The 24023-nt window shown below is 43.5% G+C and overlaps 1 protein-coding gene across 10 annotated transcripts in view; it reads right to left on the bottom strand.

Annotated features, from left to right (window-relative positions):
* The window catches only part of kcnma1a (potassium large conductance calcium-activated channel, subfamily M, alpha member 1a), a 106638-nt gene that overhangs the window by 11656 nt on the left and 70959 nt on the right, over positions 1-24023 (bottom strand). For 2 of the 10 annotated variants that reach the window (XM_061285436.1, XM_061285440.1), the window contains exons 16-26: positions 23907-23975; positions 22857-22868; positions 20369-20455; positions 20230-20306; positions 11634-11666; positions 11233-11310; positions 9724-10065; positions 7846-7939; positions 2954-3080; positions 1880-2104; positions 1495-1687 (exon numbers count right to left, since the gene is read on the bottom strand). In XM_061285436.1, coding sequence (XP_061141420.1) covers positions 1495-1687; positions 1880-2104; positions 2954-3080; positions 7846-7939; positions 9724-10065; positions 11233-11310; positions 11634-11666; positions 20230-20306; positions 20369-20455; positions 22857-22868; positions 23907-23975 — 1337 coding nt within the window. Of the gene's footprint in view, positions 1-1494; positions 1688-1879; positions 2105-2953; positions 3081-7845; positions 7940-9723; positions 10066-11232; positions 11311-11633; positions 11667-16251; positions 16426-19118; positions 19128-20229; positions 20307-20368; positions 20456-22856; positions 22869-23906; positions 23976-24023 lie in introns of all 10 variants that reach the window. The other 8 variants (XM_061285445.1, XM_061285441.1, XM_061285438.1 and 5 more) reach the window with 5 other exon arrangements.

The raw sequence follows: 24023 nt of genomic DNA on the forward strand, positions 1-24023 counted from the left end.
TCCTGCAATGTTTCTTTTCAACCGTCTGTATGAAATGGAGCCATGACAAAAAAAACTATTGTGAAGGGCGACTTCGTACCCCTTCATTGCGTGAAAAATAGCCCACGCAAAAAAAGAAATACCAGCTTCACCGCATCCACCTGCCTAGCTGTCAATGAAGTGATTGTGTTTTTAACACACAACATCACCTCGAGGCGAGTGCTGCCTTCAAGTGTTCGGCAGGATGTTGCAACAGTGGAGCGAGATCTGGCTTAGGTAGCCCCCACCCCTCACCGCTGTAGCCCCCCGGGCACAGCCATGCTCTGCGGTTGACTACAGGCTATAGCCGCCGTGAGAAGCTCTCCCCCAGGAAAGCTCTTGTTTACTTATTCATTTGCGCCTTCTTGTTTTCAATCCCGCAGACGCTACGTGGATTGGGAGCGTCGCTGGGAGGGAGGAAGGAACCCCCCAAAGCGTTACTATGATCCAACGCAAGTGTCTGGCTATGTGTGTATTTCCCGATGTATGCACGAGTGCACTGCGCTCAAGTGAAGTCTTTTTCACCGAAATGAGTGAGACCCAATTATTGACGACAATGGGCGCCATCCATCGACCCTGGGAGAAGACACGGGCAAGTGGCTTCTCCGTATTGGGGTGGCTTCCTGTGAATAGCGCTCGCCTCACTGATTTACCTCTTCTTATTGTTAGCCGGCCGCACGGCCATTGACAGCGCATCAGTCACTCAAGGCTGCAGGAATAACAGCATGGGCATTCTCCTAAAACATGTGCAGGTGCTCGGCACTAAAACCCTTCCGCTTTGATTTGTACTTACAACAGTAGCACTAAATAGTCTGCAGCTCGAGCCACGTCGTCTTTTAAGCTAATCATAAAGTGCGGATTAGGCGCACGTGGATGGCTTTGACCGCGCTGGCGGCCGCGCCATCCATTGGGGAAGTGGTCGCTGTTTGCTCGTGACTAATGAGCGCCACCCGGTGTTTTGTACTCGCCGCTTAATGTTGATGAGGCCTGATGGGAGGCCCGGATGGCGCGTTTGTCAGGCAACATCTACAATCTGTTCCGGACGAAGCGCCAGACATGGGAAACAACAACATTAAAAATGACACCAGCGTGTTGGGATTAAAAAGTATTAGCGGGGAGCTTGTAATTACCAGCGAACAAGACTGGAATGATTAGACAATGACGCGGGGTAAACACTCTTCAAAAGCCGCTGCACTGTCGGAATATAGAGCCCACTCAAAAAGCATCGTGCTTGCCGACCGCAATTTGACGTCATCCCATCGGTTGCTTGACTTGACTGAAATGGGGAAGACATCAAATGGACCTTTGACTCACAACCGATTGATGGATTGAGCGTTCCAACAGTGTGATTCTTAAAGTGCCTAAAATATAGTCACGGTGACTGTCATCTTCCTATTTCAAAAAAAAAAATCCTTGACTTTCCTTTTTTCCCACAACCTGTCCCCTTGAGGCAGAGGTAGACCCAGAGTTCCTTACCTTGGGAATTAGCCTGCAAGACCCCAATGCTGTCATCAAACTGCATAGACTTGATGTTGAGTGACGCCAAGATGCATTCTTTATCTTGCAGCGAGGCATCCTCGATATTGTTCTGATTGGCTGACAGTATTACGCACATGTCGCAGAGGTTGATGTTGACAGCCCTTAAATCGGCTCGACTTAATGGCGTACCCTTTGGGGTGAGGCGGCAAGAGAGAGAGAGAGAGAGGGAAACAAATTGAAGAAGTGAGCAAAGGTAGTTTTGTGCTGTGGAACGCTAGCTAACACGTTTCACTTATTAGCTTCATTTTGGAGGCCTGGACTGAAGACTTGCTTCATTCATCACTCAAACCAGACTAAACAAGCTACAGTGGGGTACACTCACAGGCAAGATGGAGACCTTGGGGAAGTTGTGTAACGTCTCCCACTCTCGCCGCAGATAGTCCAGCGAGCCCACAAAAACGATGGGCTTGAGTTCATGATAATGAAAGTTGCTGGCTCTTAAAGGCATCACCAAGTTTCGCAGCCCCACTAAAGCGGACGTGACATCTCCAAATATACAGACCACCACATGGCCACTCAGTACCGTCATGGAGGCTTCACTTCGAGTCTGCAAACACAAGAGGGACAGGGAGAGAGAACCCCGAAAAATAGAATGAGGGGATGAATTGCCTGCTACATCTGCTGTGAAGAGAAAAAGTCAACTAATACATGAGATGTCATATTCAGAGCAGCTGACTCAGAGTCAGTTGCTGATGAAGAAACGCAGTTTAGAGACTTCAGGCAAGTTGGGTCAAAAAGCTGTAATATTGTAAAGGGTAATGTCATGCAAGTCGGAGAGAAGATTGCTCTTAAATCTTTAGGCATGGTTGAAAGAAGTATTATCAAATGGTTTTGAAAGAGAAAACAAATAAAAATCGTCAGCATCTATTTAACGGCATCGATATACATAGTACAAAGTCTATTTGAGAGGAGGTCCTTTTTTCTACAGCGTGAAGCAAAATTCGACGAATTCTATGTGCCCATTTCCTCTTGGCTCCTATTAATAATGCAGTGTGGTTGGAGCCGGAATCAATTGTTGACTACAAGGTGAGGTAAGGCAAATCCTGGTAAAAAAAAAAAAAAAAAAAAATCGGAATGAATGTCGTGGCGATACTGAGGACACAAATGATTAATGGGTGCACCGGAATGCTTGCAAACTGCCCAGTTGCAGAGACATCGCAGCAAAGGCATGCGTGGACGACTTCAACCTCGACGCAGAGATAAAAAGAAAACCGTAAACTCACCTTGAAGCAGAGAGGCAGAGAAAAAAATGTCAGTACATATTAGTATGGGATTAGACCACTTGGCAAGTGTGTGCGGGGGGCCACTCCTTAGGATACTTACATTGAGTTTTTGTATATGTTGTGATTTGCTTTTCTTTTGATAGAATAAAGTCAAGGAAGCAGGTTTCACTCACCAGGATGACTTTTTCGATGTCTTTTGATGGGCACCAGTGAAACATCCCGGTGGAGTCATACCTCTTCACATTCATGTCCATGTTTTCCATTTGTTCATTAGCAGGTATGAGAAGAGGGTCGTGTCTACTGTAAAACAACAACTATAGAGTCAGCCACTCCATTTGCATGATGCGTTCAAACCTGACAAAAAACAAAGCAATGTTTCTCATTGGAAATCATATAAATGGAATCAATCCGTTCCAGAGTCTGGAATCGAATGGGCCCAAAATATTGTCACACACTTTGACCTAATTGTACACGCTTGATGTGTGAAAGATGAAGGGAGAGGACAGTTTTGTACGATTGAATTATTTATTGAGTTTTATCATCACGTTGTCTTTTTTATGAATCAAATGTTTGGAACGCTTCATTTCGTTTATTTCAAACATGTGGGAAAAAAAGAAACGTTCTGTCGTTTGGACTACGAAGGTTTAAAAAGAGGGCAAGGTGTGAATCCTAAATAAACATGGACACAAATGTCCGCATTTTCAAAAGGGGAGGGGTTTGTGCCACATTGCATCATTTTTTGTATAAAAAAACCCCCAATAGATGTGTTTGGGGAGCAAAAACTAAATAGTTGGCAAAGAAGGGCATGCAAAAACAAATAGTAGAATTTTACCTCACTCATTTCCTACGCCGTTCACAACCCCTCGGGGACACGCAAGGCGTCGGGGAATTGCTATGATACGCTGTGATGATGTGTGATCTATTAATCAGCGTTAGATTCTCCATTTCTTTTGTTGCCATTCTGCCGGGGCGACAGCTTTTCTCAGCGTAGACACGCAATTTCTGAGGGAATTGCAATTTCGACTTGTGCTCCTTGATGTCAAGTCATCAGGAAGCTCAAAGGCGCTCGCAGCGGCGGCAACCCGAAGAGCGGCAAGACTTGAACGTTGCAGACTGACACGGCACGCAACACAGTGCCAATTAGCAGCTTTTAGCCTCTTTTTCCAGCTCCTGACGCCACGCCGTGCAAACAGTAAAAGGTGCCAACAGGCGCCCACTTTAAATATTTCAAGCCTTTGCCCAATCACATTGCGCCTCGCCAACTGACGGCCATGAATGTTTCAGCAGCGTGTCACAAGCAAGCGGGCTAATCCACAGCAGTGGGGCGTTGAGTTTTATCCACTGTAACACTGACCATGAAAGGGTTCCTGTCAGTCCGACTTTAACGCTGCTCTTGCTCTTGCCTTTATTCTACAAGACGTCTTCTCGCACTTGCTACAAAGGCAATGCAGACATTTCGATCCACAACACTGACTCGTCGGGATATAGAGCAGAAACAAACTGCATGCACAATAGCAATAATAGTAATCATGTATTTTGATTGACTTTTTGAAATCAGGGTATTTAGGAAGTACATTTTAGCATAAGTTTAAATCTTGGAAGTCAGCCAAGGACCACTTTGTGTCATCCAGTTTAGTTTTTTTACTTCTGAGTTTTTAACCTAGGTTGAATCATTGCTCAAAATGTTTTTAATTGACAGCAAGCAACAGAAGTTGACACTTTTTTGCACGAGTATCGTGCTACTCAAATACGATACGGTTTTACGATCGATTATGGATATATGTGTGCGTCTGCTCTGCATTGTAAGGTAAATCAATAATAATAGAGAAGGAAAATCACCCAAATACAATTCATATCTAATGTATTTTTCTGGTTGAAGTCATTCAATATTCATCTAATATATTGAACTGAAGGGGGAACAGATACATTTGAAAAATATAGGGGGGAAAGAGCTCTGGAATTTGACAGATATTGTTTTCAAATCCTCACTGTCTATCCTCCGTCAGAGCTGTCATTCACTGACAAGGCTTTGATGGCGATGCTTTCTTCACTCTACATTTGGGTTGCAGGGACAAAAAAAAAAAAGAATGGGGGAAAGAAAGCTGTCAATTAGCCACCCACCTTTCTGCTTCCCTCTATCAGTTAGCGCAGATGATAATAACACTGAGAGCATTTAGTGTTTTTACACTCAGCCTGAATCTTTCATCGGGAGCCCCGCGTTGCGCCAATCAACCTCCGCCGCGCCGCTGCCGTCACTTCAATCTGCTCGGCATCGCTCGCCTCCTCACCGGCGCTGACTGGCGCATGGCTGCACCTCCCTCCCTCCCTCGCTCCCTCTCTCTCTTCCTGCGTGTCAAGACAGCTATCTTTCACCCGACTGTCAGCGACGTGACTGGCAGCCTGTCAGTGATGCCACACACCTCCTCATCCAACCCCCTCTGTGCCTTCTCCCTGCCTCAGCTTGAACCTTCCGCCAAGCTCAGGCAGAGCAGACGGCGGTGCCACGCCCAGGGGATAGCGCATCCAGATGACACTGTTTTTGCCATTTTGGAAGTGCGGCCGGCCGGCCGGCGTCACTTGCGGCGGGCCCGTCACAAAGCTTGGCGAAGACGGCGTTAATGCGGCGCTGACAATGCACACCTCGTTAGCGAGGTGAGACACGGGAAATAAACAACAGCGACGTGGCCGGGTCAACTCAAATGATGAAGTTCTATTTTTAACTCTGATAGAAGAGATGTATTTCTGCACCGCTACTTTAATATGAAATGGGTGAAAAAGAAAATGAAATTCTGGCCTAATCCAATTCTACTTTTGTTTCTTTCATCCGGATTATATCCACATTGATTGAGGTCAGAAGAACAGAATTTTACAAATACATCTTCAGACGGGCCATAAAATAGACACGATGCATATAATTCAGTATCTTCCTCACGCTGACGCCAGTGCAGAAAATCCAATCTATTTACTTTCAAATGGCCAGAGTTGCACATCTAATCGACCGTCAGATCTAAATTACGATTGTCTGGAAATAAAGGAGTCTAAATTGTAGTTGAAATAGTTTTGGGCCTAAGCTATAAATCTTTTGGAAAATAATCTATTGTGATCGTTTTGCCATCGCTGGTCAATGCAGAATTTGACGAGAGAAGAATTTATATAGGACAAGTATTTGCTTTACAGTACATCTCTCCCCAGTGCCCCCCCTATTCTTCAGCATGTATTTCAAACACTTGAGTTATTTCAGCGAAACGCTCGGCAGTCGCAAACTGGGGATGGTTCGGCTGCTCCCCCAATGCCTCCCTGGCAGACTCCGAAGGCGCTTTGAAAATTTTCCCCATCATGCAAACTGACAAAGGCGTGCTTTTCAAAAGCCCACAGCCAATCTGTTGATCATTATTTATTTACAAAGGCCTTCGGGCGGCGAGTCCTGTAAAAACCACGCTCGCTCGCTGGCTGGCTACGCTACGTATGCTGGCTCTCTTGCTGCATCCCACCACCACTCCTCCCGCCTCTTTCCTTGCTTGTAGAGTAAAGCATCCCTAAGGCTACCTCAAACAATCACTTTTCATTGTGCATAAAACCCACCTCGTAAAGCATAACTGTTTAATATAAATGCTCTTCTATGTTGACAGGGGCAGCTGTGGGGAAAGGGGGCTGGCTGCCTGGGCTGTGATGGGTAATTTGATGTTGTGCTGTGGGCTAAGTCTCGGAGAAAACATCTACACCTATAACGGAGGACCTGTCACGGCAGTACCCGAGAGCTTTCAGAACACCGAAGCATCCCTAAAGCGGAGAAAACTTGAACGCCGCTTTGAAGCCGCTTGCAAACTGAGAAAGTAACTTGCGCAAAATGATTATCGCTGCAAGATCAAAGCTAAGAGGCAGATCGTATAGATCGTGGCAAAAGGGGACCGAGCGTCTTTAATGCCGGAGAGGAAGAGGAAAGGCTTTCGTGCGGGAAATTTAGGCAAACTAAAGTAACTTTGCTGGAAAGCTGCCAGGCTGAACTTGTTTTTATAGTGCACAGGGCATCGCAAATAAACGATAGTCGGACTGAAGGCTACCGCTCTTGTGCTAGCCTAATGGTTTTGCCAAGCTTATTAAGTGCTTGTTGAATGCAGAACTGAGGGGGAGGCCCACAAGTGCACCAGATTAAAAAACATATAGATTTGCCAGAGCAGTGGGAGGGATGCTGCCTCAGGGAGGAAGACTGAGGACAAAACAACTTGCTCCTAACCAAAATAGAGGGAAAATAAAGTGTTGGCAATTATTTTTACTTTTAAGTAGTGTGTAACTTTCACTTATCATAGGAGACTTTTTTATTGGGTCTCATTGGATCGCGTATTTGATAGTTTTACTTTATAAATACTGACAAGTTGCGTCGAAGCGCACGGCTCTCGCCTCGCATTCATTAAGACCCGGCCGGCATAGCTCTGAATGTTCCTGTCCTGTCAGATCTCCGCCACCGCGGTGGCCTCTCTGTTTTTCATGAGGCTAACCCCCTGCCTTGTAGCATGAATACCTTGGCCCCTTTTATCTTTCAAAATCAATTAAGAGCAATTTAATAGCACAGGACAGGATAAAAGGAAGGTAATATTTGAATTCATATTTGATTGTGGCAATGCAGCTCGCATATGGCCGTTAAGTAGCAGAAAGACTACTCACAATAGAGAGGTAGCCTCGGGGCAAAGGAACTATGCAGGTCTTTCTGATTGGCCGCCGGTGTCATTAGTGTCAGCAATGTTTAAGGACTACATGCGGACCTGACCGGAGGAGGTGACAGCTGGGACTTTAAAGGCAGCCGAGGGGGGCTGGTGCATTTCAAACGACTCCTCGCTGACTTTTTTTTTTACTGAAACATTATTTCAGCTCTGTCATTAACAGCTGACAGCGTGCCAACCTAAACAGCTTCAGCCTATCAGGGCGCATTTTTCTGCGCGCCCCCTCCCACCGTGAGCAGCATCACCTCTGAAGTGTCTGCTGTCTTTCCGTCCAATCCCTCCAGCCCCCCCTGCATCTGTCTTCTTCCCCATTTGAAGAGGGCGAGGCGAACGCAAGCGTCTCTTACCTCATCATTTTGGGAGAGCAGTTGGGCGAGTTGCGCATCCCTCCGTTGCGCTGCTTTTTTTGGGGCGACAGCGTCGACGGATGCTCGTCTTCGACTGCAAACACACGCGCGCAGTGTCAGAACAGAGACGGAGACGGATGGCGAAGTGAGCTGGACCTGACATGAAACTCAACAAATAAACTGTCAACACTCCATCATAGCAAACACAACAAAAGTGAACAGAAAGAAAAGGGGCAATTAATAACTCGAAGAAAACCAAGATCGATTATTAGTAACGGGGGAATCTTTAAGGCAGGAGACAACCCCGGAGAAAAACCAATTGATGACCTGAAAATGACCTGAAAAGGACGTAAGGGCCTTATGGTTTTCTTTGCATTAGGTGCACCTGGCTTTTTTGGACCTGGAAGCAGTCTGCATCAGAGTGACCATGCCTACCTACACCAATAACTGCCATGTGATTGGCATTGTCAGTGGGTCGTGGGCAAAAGCAATGACAATGAGATCAATTAAAAGGAGGTTATGGCGATGGATCTTATGGTGGCTCGTTTTCGGGGGGGGCTAAAAAGCCTATCGGGCCCATTATTCCGGTTCTAGCGCAGAAAATGGCTCTTCTACTGGTCTACCTCCATGCCAAGAGAACACTCCACACACATTATGAAGGACACGCTAACAGGGGGATGAATTAGTGGGCTAGACATGTCAGAAGCGGCTAGTAAGGACAAATAACCCTCCAGCAGACGAAGGTCAAGACTAGCTTGGGAATTAATGATGCGTGTAAGATTAAATATTCAATTTTGGGGGCTTGACACTTTGGTCGTAAGCACTTTGCAAGACTTTCCCAGACTGAAAGGACAAGGAAGAGCAACCAAAGTGAGGTCAGGGCCGACCGGCACTAGTCTGATCTTCACTACTGTCTGCGTTTAAGAGCTTCCACCAGACACCCTTCTGGCTGCACCACTGCACACTTGTATTAGTCCTTGGGTTAGAAATCAATAACAGCATGTGATCTTAGCACGAATCAGAGGACACAAAGAAAGCAGCGGCATAAAAGTTGCTTACCCTTACTTACGTTGTGTCATCCGTTGCTGCTAATTTCACAACAACTTCTCATTCGTTAACCATCAAGGTCGTGTCATTAGTTAAAATGGACCACACAAAATGATATCAGCCTAGAGAACATACTAAGGATGGGCAGGGTAAACAACAAGAGGCAGTCGTAATGGATTTTCTAGCAGGGGGCGCAGTTCATTCAGACCCAAGCAATTTGCTGCCTAAACGAGGTGAAACAAATGGTAAAGAGGAAGCCCAAAAGAGTTTGTCTTGGACTATTCTGAAATGGGAAGCTACAGCCCAAAGTGAGAAAAGAGCGGCTAAGTGAGCATCTTACTCGAAGCTTAAAATCTTAAAACGAAGCTTCAAATTTGCTTCATGAACCGGTTGCATTTTTGGCTCCTCGAGATGGCACTCAACATTGGCGGAAAGTTCACTGACTTGCCATTTCTTAAAGCTCTTTATTTAAAAACCAACAGTGCCATCTGGAGGAGTCAAAAAATACAACAGTGTTCGTGAATCCAATTTGAAGCTTCATTTTCTCATCACTATCACATGTTTGAATATATATGAAAAGAAAATTCCCAAACATCCACGAATAGTTCTTAGACTGCCCATCCCTAGTACGACATAGCAAGTCAAAGAAGGTAACACCAACTGGACACCCAAAGCTGAGTCTCCAAGCTACGGGCTACTCACAACCCCTCAGCCTGATGGCTGCTAAAACCGTGCAAAGAGTGGCAGCCCCGGCCGGCCGGCCGGCGGGCGGATTGAAGCATCATGCAGCAAACAGCACAGGCAGGCTACCGACTAAGGGGGGCAACCTACAGTGGCTACTGTGACTGTGCAGCATGGCATTACTGGGGTGGTAGCGGTATTTCACCGGCAGACTGCGGGCCCGGTTCAGCCGACTCTCCGCCAAGGATCTGGCGTCTTCTGGCACCGAGATACTCAGGCGCAGTTTGGTATGGCGGGCCGCAGGCGTGGGAAGCAGACTTCCTTTACGGTTATTAACAAGGGGGACGTTGATGGCGCCTGGCTTAACCGAGGCGTTCTGGTTGCTTTGCAGGGCGTTGGGCGACAAAGCGTTTGAGGTGATGGCGGTGGAAGGGCAGCCGGCGCTGGTTTTAACGGATCGTTTTTGAAAAGACGCTCTAACGTCATCCGTTACTGTCAAACAATGGAGAATACAAAGTGTGAGAATGCTTTTAGATTAGCAATTAGAAATCAACAGATTGACATTTTATATCATCACATGGTTTTATCTGGGATTTCAGAGAAAAGTCAACGACTAGGAAAGGAAAAGGACAATATCCGACAAGGCTCATGTTGTGCAAAAGAATGAGGAATAGCTTAGCTGACATTTATTTCCCTTTTGAAAAGCTAAAATAAGCAGGCACGATCATTTCTTTGTTATCGGACTTTTCTTACTGTCTTGTCATCTGCCCGCATTTTTGTGACAAACGTGAATTAATTACAAGCGAGGCTGGAACAAAGCACGGGAGAAAGGCAGCCAGTCATATGACGTTAGATGTTTTGTCACGTCAACATACACAACGTGAACTCATAATTTATGATAGCGCTCATTTAAAAGCATTCGACACGGGGAAGGGAGCACTTTGGATTAAAATTGCGCGGCTTCGGTCGTCCCGTGTGTCTCCAGGCATCCTGTTTCCTATATATGACAATAAATTGTCACAAAATGCACTAACGGGGTCGAGGCGCTCGGCAGGGAGACGAGTCAAACGTGCGCTTGTAAAGTCGGCCGGCAGAGGCCTGCCTTGGGTGGGAGGGTGGCCGCTTGGTCCTTTTGGAGGACAGAGCATGCTTGGGTGGCCCCGGGCGATAAACAGACATTTATCCCAACAGTCAGCTGCCTCCTTGATTTACAGGGCGCCACCGATAGCTCCTGGATTCATCTGGCCCTTGTCAAACATGCAGAGCATTAGAGCACGCTCAGCCGCCTTGGCAGCTCCACTGTGCTTTCTGAACAAGCCAGACGGCAACTGTCCTTTCCTGAAATGCTAATCGCATGACGCTGCCGCGCCGCGTGCAAACGGATGAAGAACAACGGAAAATGTTGACTTGAGCATGTGAGGGCTTTTGTTTTTTGGCAAACGTTTTTCGTCTTCTGCACAAGAAAGGGTGTTTCGACCCCGGCTTTTTGCTACAGTTGAATAAAAAAAGAAATCACATGGATATTATGATTACGGCAGATGATTAAAGGAACACCTTAGATTGCTCTATATTTCTGCACAAAACAACAAATGAAATTATACATGGACTTCCATAGCATTTTTATAGTTTTATCCTTAACCAGAAGGGACAATTATTTACCTAAATTGCAATCAGCTTTGAATCGAACACCAGTCTCTTTTTGGCTTCCACTGTTCCCTGGTGTTGTAGCGCCATCTGCTGCTAGATGCAGCACAATACAAAAGAACAATGGTTCATGGAACGCCAAGTTGTTATTCTTATTATTATTTTTGAACACAAAGCCATTTCTTATACAATCTACTGTCAATATAGAAAAATAACATTATTTCTGGTTGCATTAGGTATTAACAGTGTTTTCAAAGTTATATCGCTGGCAACACTGTTGGAACACAAATGTGCTCTTAAAATAACAATACGAAAGGGTTACATGCTAAGGGAACATTAGACAGGGAGGAACTAATCGTGTTACATTTAAAAGGGCCTATAGATCCGAACGGGGAAGGACAGAGAAACACACTTACGTGATCTGACATATCCGTTATACTTATATTTGGCTGAGGAGAATGCAAAGACAAGTGGCAGGTCACACGGGGGGAGAAAGGATGCCGTGAAGCACACGGTAGGAAATAAGAGACATCAACGTAAGAGTGTGGCATGGGAATGAGGTGAAAGACATCAATGCATACATCGGACTAATGGAAATGAATGCGGAAGATGAACACAATGAAGATGGTTTGTGGAATGCGCTTCATAAAAGGGAAATGAAATGATTTGTCCATTGTCAGGATGTGCTGTGCTTCATCTAAAGAGCTATTGAGAACATTTGAAAACTAACCACGATTGATGTGAACAATTAGAAAACATTTGAATACGATAAATGCTCGATGAAATCTGGAGAACAATGCAAGACAGTGAACAAATCTATCTGAACAATGATATGTTTTAGAGATGGGCATTTCATGAAATCCCAATCAGAAAATCAAATTTTTCAAATATTATTTTAGATGAAAAAATAAAAAATACCATTTCAATAAGGGAAAGGTTTTGGCCAAATAATCGATGATGATGCCCATCCCTAATATATGAAAAAGAAGTGTTTTTCCTTTACACTGACACCTTTCTGGAACTGTTGAATGCAAATAAAATTGGGGCCATTAATCCGCTTTCTGGGTTAGTATTAGAGCCAGGACGACAGCTGGCGGAAATGCCGTCATGCGGGCGAATCCTCCAAGTTGTCGTTATCTGACTCGTCTAAATGTGTATACTGCCAGCAATGTTCAACTTTACCGAGTTTTGCGTAAAAATCAAATCTGACTTTGTCACGGTTCTGATGTTTGTGTTTAGCAGCGTAATTATCCGCTTCCATTATATCATACGCCAGCGACCCTGACTCAGGAGACACGGAATGAACATAGTGGACACTTAACTCAACTGGGCAGCGCTGACACTCTCGACTCAGGGTCTTTTCCATCACTAAAGGTCACAATGAGCGCCTAAGGCTGGCCTCTGACACAGATCCTCATACAACAACCCACAGTGGCCCTGGCATCTGTCCGTAGCGATTTGCCCGCGCCACCAAAGCGGCGGACTAACCGGCTAGCATCTCGGGAAACAGGGTAGGGGGGGGTTGTGTCCCCGTCTGCCTGGTGGACAGCAGCTGTCAGGGCAAGTTTAGTGACGGACCAGCAAGGCCGGGAAAATGAAAACATAATTTCGGTGTCGGGAGAGATAAGGTCTCCAGCAATCGGATGCAGATGCACAAGGAGAGGCAAGACGCATGCCGGTACGCACCGATGGAAGGTCACGGAAAAGCCTTGGATATAATAGCACAAGACCGCACCCCTTGTTCCTCATGCAAACGTTTGATGATATCATCTTTTGTATCTCAACACTTGGTGGTCAGGACATAAGACAGACCTGAGACCGCTATGAGAATTGAGTACATCATCTTGGCAACCTTTGGGCATTACAATCAGGTATTCAGTATTCTTTTTTCTGATTTTTGTAAACATCTTACACTGTTTGTAAAAAATGTCTCTTTGTAACTTTGGATTCATTTTGCATACAAAATAGGCAGCTCCCATGTCTGAAAATTATTTAGCATATCTGTTTTCATTCACTTCAGCTGCACACTTAATCAGTACATGAGAAACTATGAGTGGTGAAGCACAATCTAATATGGGCTAATATAACCCAAATCAGTGGCAGCTACCAACAATCACAGGATTCCATAGCAACTTCGCTCGACAAATTCGCCTAAATAGCGCAAGCGGTAAAAGTTTTCCGACCAAAGAAAATCGAGTCCAGATGCACAAGAAGGCATGAAGTCATCACGTATAAAGATGTCTTATCTGGTCGCAGAATGAAGAAGAGGAAATGGCAAGAGGAAATCCAGTAATCCTCAACTTGACAAGCACTCTTTCGCTAAAACTTACTTTGTTCATACAGATGGGGGGGGGGGGGAGGAGGATCCAAGGAAGGGGAGGCTTTCCTGAAATCCTACAAGGAGCTCCAGGGAGAAGTGAGATCAGTAACCATGTAATGGCCAGTAATTGGTACCGAGGGATACCAGCGCAGTGCCGAACCAAGTACACGGGGCCAAACTAAACTCATCATGGCACGTTTGACATTAATCTAGGCTGAGTCGGCCGACGTCGGCAGAATGCTGAAGAGGAAATCAGATCTGCACGTCGGAGGCCCGGCCTTTGATAGCCGGGCCTACCGCTGCCATGTCGAATCCACAGACAATTTAGTCCTTCCAAGCCTCTCAAGAGCAAACGGCAGAGAGGCCATTTGCCCACTTTGTGCGATCACAATATCCCTATCGAGCCAACATCTTGTTTTGGTTTTTCATTTCGTGTTTTCTGCCGGGGTTCTCTTTGGGATGATGATATTGTCAAACACGGAGATAGACAGTGTGAACCAACTCTGATCGGTGAGATCAGCGATATTACAACATAACTTGGGGCCGATGGTCTTATTTATGATTGTCCTAAATCTTTCATTTGAAGTAGGCCAACAAAAACATGAAAGAAAGAAAGACAGTACTAACTGTAACAAAAATACAAACTTAAAAAAAAGTGAACTCAGGGTTTGCTACACCAAACGTACATTGCAGAATAAGAACAAAGCATTACATTGCAGAATAAACCTGTACAATGAAACATTATGTCCATTCTTCCCGGACACACATCTTACCTTAGATTGTCAACAATCGTCAAAAACACAACAGTCAGTCTCCAGAAGTGATTTTTCATCACAGAACTGCATGACGAAATGCAGCATGCCATAGCTAGCTGGCCATCTACAGTATTGTACAACACAGCAGCACCACAGAGCCACAACACTACACACCCACCAAAAGACACGATACACTGAGTGAAACTAAATGAGCATGATAAATCAATGAAGACGGTGAGGAAAAACCCAATCAAAGTACACAAGTGCTAGCTAGCAACGTACGATTAAGGATAGATAGATAAGAGAGTTGGAAAGTGATTGAAAGAGAGCAAAAACTAGTGATTGCTATCTGCTATCGATGGACAACTGAGACACATATCCACACACCTAAACACAAATCGAGAGATAGATAGATAGATAGATAGATAGATAGATAGATAGATAGATAGATAGATAGATAGATAGATAGATAGATAGATAGATAGATAGATAGATAGATAGATAGATAGATAGATAGATAGATAGATAGATAGATAGATAGATAGATAGATAGATAGATAGATAGATAGATAGATAGATAGATAGATAGATAGATAGATAGATAGATAGATAGATAGATAGATAGATAGATAGATAGATAGATAGATAGATAGATAGATAGATAGATAGATAGATAGATAGATAGATAGATAGATAGATAGATAGATAGATAGATAGATAGATAGATAGATAGATAGATAGATAGATAGATAGATAGATAGATAGATAGATAGATAGATAGATAGATAGACAGACAGATAGATAGATAGATAGACAGATAGACAGATAGATAGACAGATAGACAGATAGATAGATAGACAGATAGATAGATAGATAGACAGATAGATAGACAGATAGACAGATAGATAGACAGATAGACAGATAGACAGATAGACAGATAGATAGATAGATAGATAGATAGACAGATAGACAGATAGACAGATAGACAGATAGACAGATAGATAGACAGATAGATGGACAGATAGATGGACAGATAGATGGACAGATAGAGACAGATAGAGATAGAGATAGAGATAGATAGATAGAGATAGATAGATAGAGATAGATAGAGATAGATAGAGATAGATAGAGATAGATAGAGATAGATAGATAGAGATAGATAGAGATAGATAGATAGAGATAGATAGATAGAGATAGATAGAGATAGATAGATAGAGATAGATAGAGATAGATAGATAGAGATAGATAGAGATAGATAGAGATAGATAGATAGAGATAGATAGAGATAGATAGATAGAGATAGATAGAGATAGATAGATAGAGATAGATAGAGATAGATAGATAGAGATAGATAGAGATAGATAGAGATAGATAGATAGAGATAGATGGATAGAGATAGATAGATAGATAGATAGATAGATAGATAGATAGATAGATAGATAGATAGATAGATAGATAGATAGATAGATAGATAGATAGATAGATAGATAGATAGATAGATAGATAGATAGATAGGTAGGTAGGTAGGTAGGTAGGTAGGTAGGTAGGCAGGCAGGCAGACAGACAGACAGACAGACAGACAGACAGACAGACAGACAGACAGACAGACAGACAGACAGACAGACAGACAGACAGACAGACAGACAGACAGACAGACAGATAGAATGATAGACAGAAAGACTGCTAGCTAGCTACACCATTAAAAGTGGCGCCTTATAAATCAAATGTATTATTATTCTTAGTGTGAAAAACAGTGATCGACAATTACAAAAGAAACTAAAAGTGAATGATGCCACAAATCCACATCTACACAAAGTCATGGGACCACAACCGCACGTGGACAACGTCAGCGCGACACGTGTACACACGTTACGGTAGCTGCAGCGCATGGTAACGGCACACACGGAAGCACAGGTCACAGACGACACGTAACAGCATGTGTTGGGCGGTGTCACTTACAGGCACGTAACGTGGTTGCGCAATCATGAACAGACACAGAGGAAAGTGGGTAGGCCCTCTGAAGGGTGTCCATGTTACTATGTACACTGCCTGACATGCAAGAGCAGTCTCGCTCTGAACGGCCGCAATCAAAACAACATGCCAGTTTCATTCGCTTGTAGACGGACATCTTGGCTACAGTCACGTGTCAGGATGAGAGGAGAGGAGAAGCAGCAGGTTAATGGCAAGAGGAGAAACTATTCATCCAGGGAGGAAGTCGGAAGGTCACTTCATCAGAATGTGCAGGCCTTAGCAGACTTGAACCCCCGTCCGTGAAACAGACATGCCCAATTGAGTCACGTTCACACGAGATTTACACGAAGATCTGCTCGTGACGCTCAGCTCGTCCCATCAAAGTCGAGACACGAATGAATTCATCGGCGCCGTTCAGGGGCTCAAGCTGCGTGCTAAGGCCGAAACAGGTCAAAAAGGCAAAACCATAAGAGTGGGAAGAGGGTGAGGAGAAAGAGGGGGAGGCATTCAGGGGGGAGGAGGGGGAGAGGCATGAGCAATGTCTTCAGCAGCAAACTATGTCATACATTTTACATTGACATCCCGCAAACCGCTGGGTCTGAGAAGAGCGGAGCACGTACCTGTATCCCATCATGCAGCAGCGCTACGGAAGCGCGCCTCGGTCCAAAAAAAGGCCATGGCGCTATTCTACGGGCGGTGCCGGACGCACGTGCCAACTCATGCTGTCGCTTGCACAAATGAAGTTTCACTGCTCCACGCCCAAAGGGAAGCTTCACTCTAACGTGCATTGTGTTGTTGTTGTTGCAGGGGGGTTTATTTTCTGGGACTTTTCAAATATGTCTGATAAGCATGTTGACATGTTTTGGGGCCATTCGTCAAATCTAAAACACAAGTTGACTATTTAAAACAAATGGGGAAAAAAATACTGTATGGGCTGCTTGATGATGTCATTATGATATGTATCACTGTTCTTTAATTAATTACATAAATTATTATTATTATTTTATTATTTCAAACAAACGGAAAAAAAACGATGTTTTTCAATGGGCTGCATGTTGATGTCATTATTATTATTATTATTATTATTATTATTATTATTGTATGAAACAATGAAAAAACAAGAGATTCATATAAATGCTTACGACTACAATCAAAACGTAATGTAAACATTACAGAAAGTCTTTTACGCAAATAAAATATTTACTATTAATCATTATGCTTATGAGTGTTTTCATAAGAATCGGTGTCATCAAAACCTATGAAAAATACTTTCTGATGTATTAGATTTTTGTCGAGCATACAAATAATTTTCTGTTTTTGGAAAAACAGATCGCATCATCTAACGTACTGCTGCAGGATTACTTGATAAAAGCACATGATTGGTGCCAATCGACAGTAAATAGTCTTGCAGCTGTAATGCTGTCACGCTCGTTCGGATCTGCTCTGCCTGCGTGTGAAGCCCGAGGGAAGCGGGAGTGAAAGTCCCCTGAGTAGCGTCTCCAGATTACCGTGTGCACCGCTCCCCATGCTCTCATTGGCCAGGTGCAAAGTGACGGCCGACTAATAGCGTCTGGCGCCTTGACACTCGCGGCTCATCTTTGACGTGACTTTGACGCACGTACGACAATAACGTCCCCAATGAAGCCCTAGGTTTCCAGGCCGAGGAGAGAATGGGACACGCGGGTTTTCGGGGATCGTCCAAATCCCGTGCGTGCATGCGTGTGGCCTTGTAGAACATGCAGAAAGAAAGTCGTTTGGGTCTCAGCGACAAAGGGGGGGAAGGTGCAAAGGTAACTGTTCACAGTCATGAAGCAGTTTGGAGAGAATGGCAGACAAGAGCGGCGAGGCTATCGGGTCATGCCGGAACTTCTGCGCTTCAGAGTTTTCACTCGGGGATGGGGGGGGATACTGGGACCACAGTCAACGTATGTTATGTTCCAGTGAGAATTGACACATGGTAAGTGTGCTGTGGAGTAATGGAGAACACGACACAGACACGCTGACAATGTCTTCTGACTTCTCGCAAAGAAGCAGATTTCCGCCTAGAGGATGATGACAAACGAACGGCTGGATTTACACGCCACGCTTTGAGCGCAACAATCCCCAACAATTTTGGGCTTAACCACAAATTGGAATCAGGCCTACGCCGAATGTGGATCTGGCAATGCAGAAACACCCGTGTGATCGAAACAAAGCGACAGTTTGATTCATTTGAGGTCCACTGACCAGTTTATGTCGTACATTTTCTATTTTAATTAAACATTTGCTGCATGTCTTCCCGCTGAACATTTGAAATGATGGGGTTTCATATCCTGGCACAATAGCACCATCTAGTGGCCAGCTATTCATTTGACAATTGACAGTCGCTGAGATGACCTCGAAAGGTTAGCCCAGATTGTTTTCATTGGGTGATTTTTTTTTTTTGTAGGGTTTGTGCTTGGTGGGATTTAAAAAAAAGTTCCCACCAAGCACGATCACACATACAAAACTTCGTCTGACAGATTGAAACCTCACTTCATAGCTTAGCTATAGCTCTCACATGTGCATTGAGGACTTTCCTGGAGTGTGTAAAGTGTGGGTTAGTGGTGTTTGGTCACGGTGTCACGCTCTCTACCGTTGCCTATTCAGAGCACCATCTGAATGGAGCAGTGATGAAAAAGGCTCCTTTCCGCTACTGCTGGTTTGAGCACAGTGTCAAAATGAGAGGCGAGGAGTGGGATGCAGAAGCTACACTGGTACATGCAACATTGATACAGTGTGCTATTTGCTGAGGAGGAGAGGAGGAGGAGGAGGAGGAGGAATAAAAGAAGACTTTGAAGAGAGTAGGACACTCATTTCTTTTGGGTTTTACTCACAATAAATCACTAGTTAAAATTAAGTGGTGTTTTCCAATGGCAGCAAGGGGAGGAAATACATCAAAAAGTGTGTCATTGGTCAAAAAGAAACATGGAAGGGGGAAAAAAAACAAAAAACAAATATGAGAGAACAGATTTTTGGGGAGTTAACAGTTTGTCTAAATGAGGTGAGTAAAGGTCAGCCAATTCTAGTGAGTGGGCAGGCTATGCATTTCCCTGATGAATTGAGGCGACACACAAAATCGGGAATTAGCGAGTCTCTCGTTTCGAGCGCCGCTTTATCTCGCTAATGTAATTGTTACTGACCTTTTAGCTCAATATGCGCTATTCACTGGATGGCTCAGGGGCTTGGAGGTTCATATAAATGTTTCGATGGGCAACAAGAATCACACTTTGGGATTGTAAAATGATATACACTGGAGCGCTAAGGGTTAATCGAGTTGAGAGGTGTGAAGGGACGTCGAGTGAAACAACAACTGAATTCAAATGATTTGTGTCGCAAATGTGGCTAGCGCATTTCGTATTTTCATGTTACTATATTAACCGCTGTGAAAACAAAATATTATCGTAAGTTTTGCCACAATGGACACAAGTTGTTAAGAGTGTAATTTGGTGTTTGCTTCACTGTATCATTTTATAGAAATGCATTGCGGCTGACCTTTATGTCGATTGACAAAATTGAAAGAAATATTATTGTTAAAAAAAATACAAATTGTCTCTATAGATTTCCCATTCCTCAAATGAAAAGTGTGCAGGTGTCAACAAATACATTTTTATCGCATAATATAATTAATTAAGAAATGTACAGCAAAATAAGTTATTAATTTCCATCAGACTAGTCAAGTGACGCAATGGTTAAATCAAATAAACTAAAAAAGGATGACACTAACTAAATATTTACCAAAAAGTAAAACCGATGATCATACTGTAGCGCGGCATTCGGAAATCGATTTACCTTTAAACACACACTCAGCAGTGACTCGACGGGAAGCGTAATAGCAAAATTGAAAAAGTAGCAGACAGAAAGATCCACAAGGGAATGCTGGGGAATGAGGAGGGAGGGGAGGGGCAAGAGAAGGAGGGAGCACCACGTAAAGGCCGGGATACTCACGTCGTTTGCAGCCGCACTTTTTGATCCGCTTGGGGTCGGTGATGTCGTCGTGACAAGCTTTACAGTAGAAAAAAGCTCTGGAAAGGGACAAGCGGATCTTGAGTAGGTCTTCAAGCACCAGGGAAGCATCAGCGTTTACCTCTTGACTTCCTTTGCATCGCTGGCGATAAAAAAGCCCAGCGTTCCTTCCTGCATCTTCACATGGTTGCCCGGATTGATGAGGATACTGGGGAAGGAGAAACATAATAGAACAAAGCACTCATTATTTTTGGAGGGACAATGCTCATGCTTACGGCTGGACACCACATGCTAATCAAGAGGAATGGTACATACACGCTTTCGTCAGAAAGTCAAGGGGGGACGGGTTCAACTCATTGGCCAGGTGAAACATTTAATATACATAATTTTTGTTGTTATTATTTAAAGGTATTTTAAAACATTTTCGCAAGCCTCCTCCAACTGTGTCGCTACTTTTTTTGGAGACTGTCATTTGAGAAGAGTGAGCAAAATGGCTACCACGCCGACGAGTTCCAATTCAAGCGAAGCAGAAGTAACACGGCTAGTGCTACAAATAGCATTGAAACACAGATTTGTTTGAACGTGCATTGAAAATTACATTTACAAATTGAAGTCGAGTTTAGCTCTTAGTGGGTTTGCGGATGTTAATCATGCGGCGGAACAGAGTGTAAAACAATATGAACGCAGAGGATTTTATTATTTTTCTTTACTTATCATCACTTGGACAAATATTGTGATGACTGCAGATTTGTTTTATAAGAAAAATGATTATAGTATGTTATTCTTGGACAGTGGGATGCAGGGGAATGAACAGTGGCTCCTCATTAGTTCATCCTAATTGTTAAAAAATACATTATTCGGTTTGGTTCGTAAAAAGCGATTGAAATATTGATTTCCGTTTTAACTTTATATGAAAATATGAAAGTGCAACAGGATGGGAGTGCGACTGTACTGTAAATGGCTGTATCATTCCCCGTTAATTAGACTGACATGAAGAGGAAACATCACACACCCACGCACTCATACGCACACACACTCACTCACACACACACACACACACACAGGTCATTAATGGTTACCTATGGGCAACAGTCATCAATGATGTGAGTGTGAAACCAAATTGAACAAAAGACAGAATTCACAGACCTCGAAGGTCACACTCCTCCACAACATGAGCCCAGGTGAAAGACTCTTCATCAGATTTGGACATTTGCTGTATGTCTAAAATCAATTTGGAGTGTAATATCTTTCCTCTGGACTCTGCCACACTCTAATAATCATATCACAAATATCAAGGGAGCAATTGAATCCATATCTCAAATTGTGCAAGTCATGCGGCTAGGATTTCAAAGTCCACATTCAGTCATCATGTATAAAAAAAATAAAATAAAATAAAACATAAAAGTCAGAATTCATTCAGATTGAATAGCCCCCCAGAGAGATAAGCATGCACATTAGTGGAAAAACAAACAAATAGAGCAATTAAACCACTTGCACAAAACATTGCTGCCCCAATCTGAGAATTTCCAGGTGCACTGCATGGTCAGGTGGCGAATGGAAACTCCCAAGAGCGTGGAAACCTCATATTGTGAGCAACAAGGTAGGCGGTCCATGTGAAGGCGTCATATTCAGAGCATGCAAAGATACCAAACGACATGAGGAGGAGGAAGAGGAAGAGGAGGGGGGGCCACTGCAGGAACAAGTAGACGTAGATGCAGACGGTTGCAGTAACTTCTGTGCAGTTGGATTGTTTCTCAAACACCAAACTGACAGGAAGTGACCTTACTTGAGGACATCTACTCGAGAGACGTACACACACGCACGCACACGTATACAGTGTATGGGAGTGAGCGGACAACGCAGCTTGACACACACGTTCGCACATCTCTTCCCAGTCCATCACATACATCAAGCAGTGACGACATGAGGAGGTGATGGAATGCAAAAGTGAATGCATATGAGAAGGGAGGGGGCTGTGAGAATTCCACTTTGGATATGCTTAATGTTATCCAAAATGTCCATGCCTTTTTTTTTTTTTCTCTGAATGAATGGTGTAATCAACCCGTGTTGGACGAGACGCGTATTAAACACTGCCGGCAGATAAAATCAGCGGGTAGAACAAGATTATCAGCAGCAAGTCTTCCATATTTTGATGCAAAAACTTGAATTGACGTAATTGGATCCCCCCCCAAAAAAGATAAACACACATAGTTAGGTCACAACTGAAAGAAAGGAACTGAAAGTGAGAGAAATCAACTAAGCGGCGGGTTAAATCAAATAAGAGGTAGATGTGGAGAGGGTGAGCGTTTGGCCTTGGTACACTGACGACAGCAAAGACACGGAAACAGCACTCCTACAAACATGTCCAATTCATCTAGTTGCTCTCTTTCTTTCTTTCTCTGCCTGCAAAGAAGTTAGTGCATTGAGCACATAGGGACACCATCAAAAAGAGCAACGAAAAGAGTTAGGAGGAGGGAGAAACAAAACAAAAAAAAAAAACAAGAGGCCTGTGTGAGATAGCGTTTGGGGAATATTCCTTTAAACTCCCAAAGTCAGAAGCATTAAAGTAGTGGCGGAACTTTGGAAGTAAGATAGGGTAGAGGGCATACCGCTTTCGGCTTCTGCAAACAACAAGAACAAAATCTCAAATCAAACAGGAGAACAACGTTTGCTGATTGGCATGTTTTTTTGCGTGACCGGCTCATAAAAAGCATGATGTCTAGTTTCTTCAGAATCCATTGGGATAAAGCCGACATTTCCAAACACATTGTAAAAACAGATTATTTATAAGGCTTCTGGTGTGCTGAGCATAGGAAAAAAAAAACACCGGAGAAGTGTTCAAGGGGAAGAAGGAGTTTAGAGTATTAGGGCCACACAAAAAAGGAGAAAAAATACTCAAGTACACAAAAATTAAGCACCAAAGTGTCAACTTATGTTGATCATAAAAAAATCATGATCACTTTTAAGAGTAATAATTTTACAAGAATAATTTAAAGCCAAAATATTACAATAAAATTGAAAATGTAGGAAAATAATTACTTTTTCCTGACAACTCCAAAATTGGATTTGATTTGTGATGTCATACTAAAGAAAGAAAATCATTTGACTTCAATACCAATTTCTTAAAATTGACAGGAAAAGTCATCATTTCACACAATCGTGACAATGAAAAAAACTTAATCTTATGAGAATCAAGTCTTGAATATTGATATTCTTAACATCCTTAACAAATATATGCCATGTCTCCGATTGCTTTGCTGACCCCCCTTCCTCTTTCTTCACAATATTTATTCTCATAACATTAAGACTTTTTCTCCTAACTGGATTTCTTTTCAGTGTAGCCCTCATACTGATTTGGCAACTGAGATGGCCGCTATTTTGGGAGGGGTTATAGGTACAGTATTAAAGCAGCCAAGGAAACACGAAAAGTTAAGAGGGGGGGGGGGGAATGACATGAAATTGAAATGTGCATTTCATTATCTTAAAAATGATCCCAAGATATTAAATTTTGTGTGCTGTAATCTATTGGTTGGTCCACTAGAAAGAACGGGTTATTAAATTGGTGCTGAGGTTCCGTAACTCTGTAAAAGAATCAAGAAGACACCTGAGAGTGTTTTGTTTGACCAAAGTAATGGCGGGAGCGTTCGTCCCGTACAAACCTGCTCTCTCTCTGCTCGGACTTGTACTCGATGGCAATGAGCAACAGCTTCAGCTTCACGTAACACAGTCTGGAAGACAAGCGGCCCGGAGAATATTAGGAGCTTCTTGTCGGTCGA

Source organism: Syngnathus typhle, linkage group LG8 (genome assembly GCF_033458585.1).
Source record: "Syngnathus typhle isolate RoL2023-S1 ecotype Sweden linkage group LG8, RoL_Styp_1.0, whole genome shotgun sequence".
In the NCBI taxonomy this organism is placed as follows: Eukaryota; Metazoa; Chordata; class Actinopteri; order Syngnathiformes; family Syngnathidae; genus Syngnathus; species Syngnathus typhle.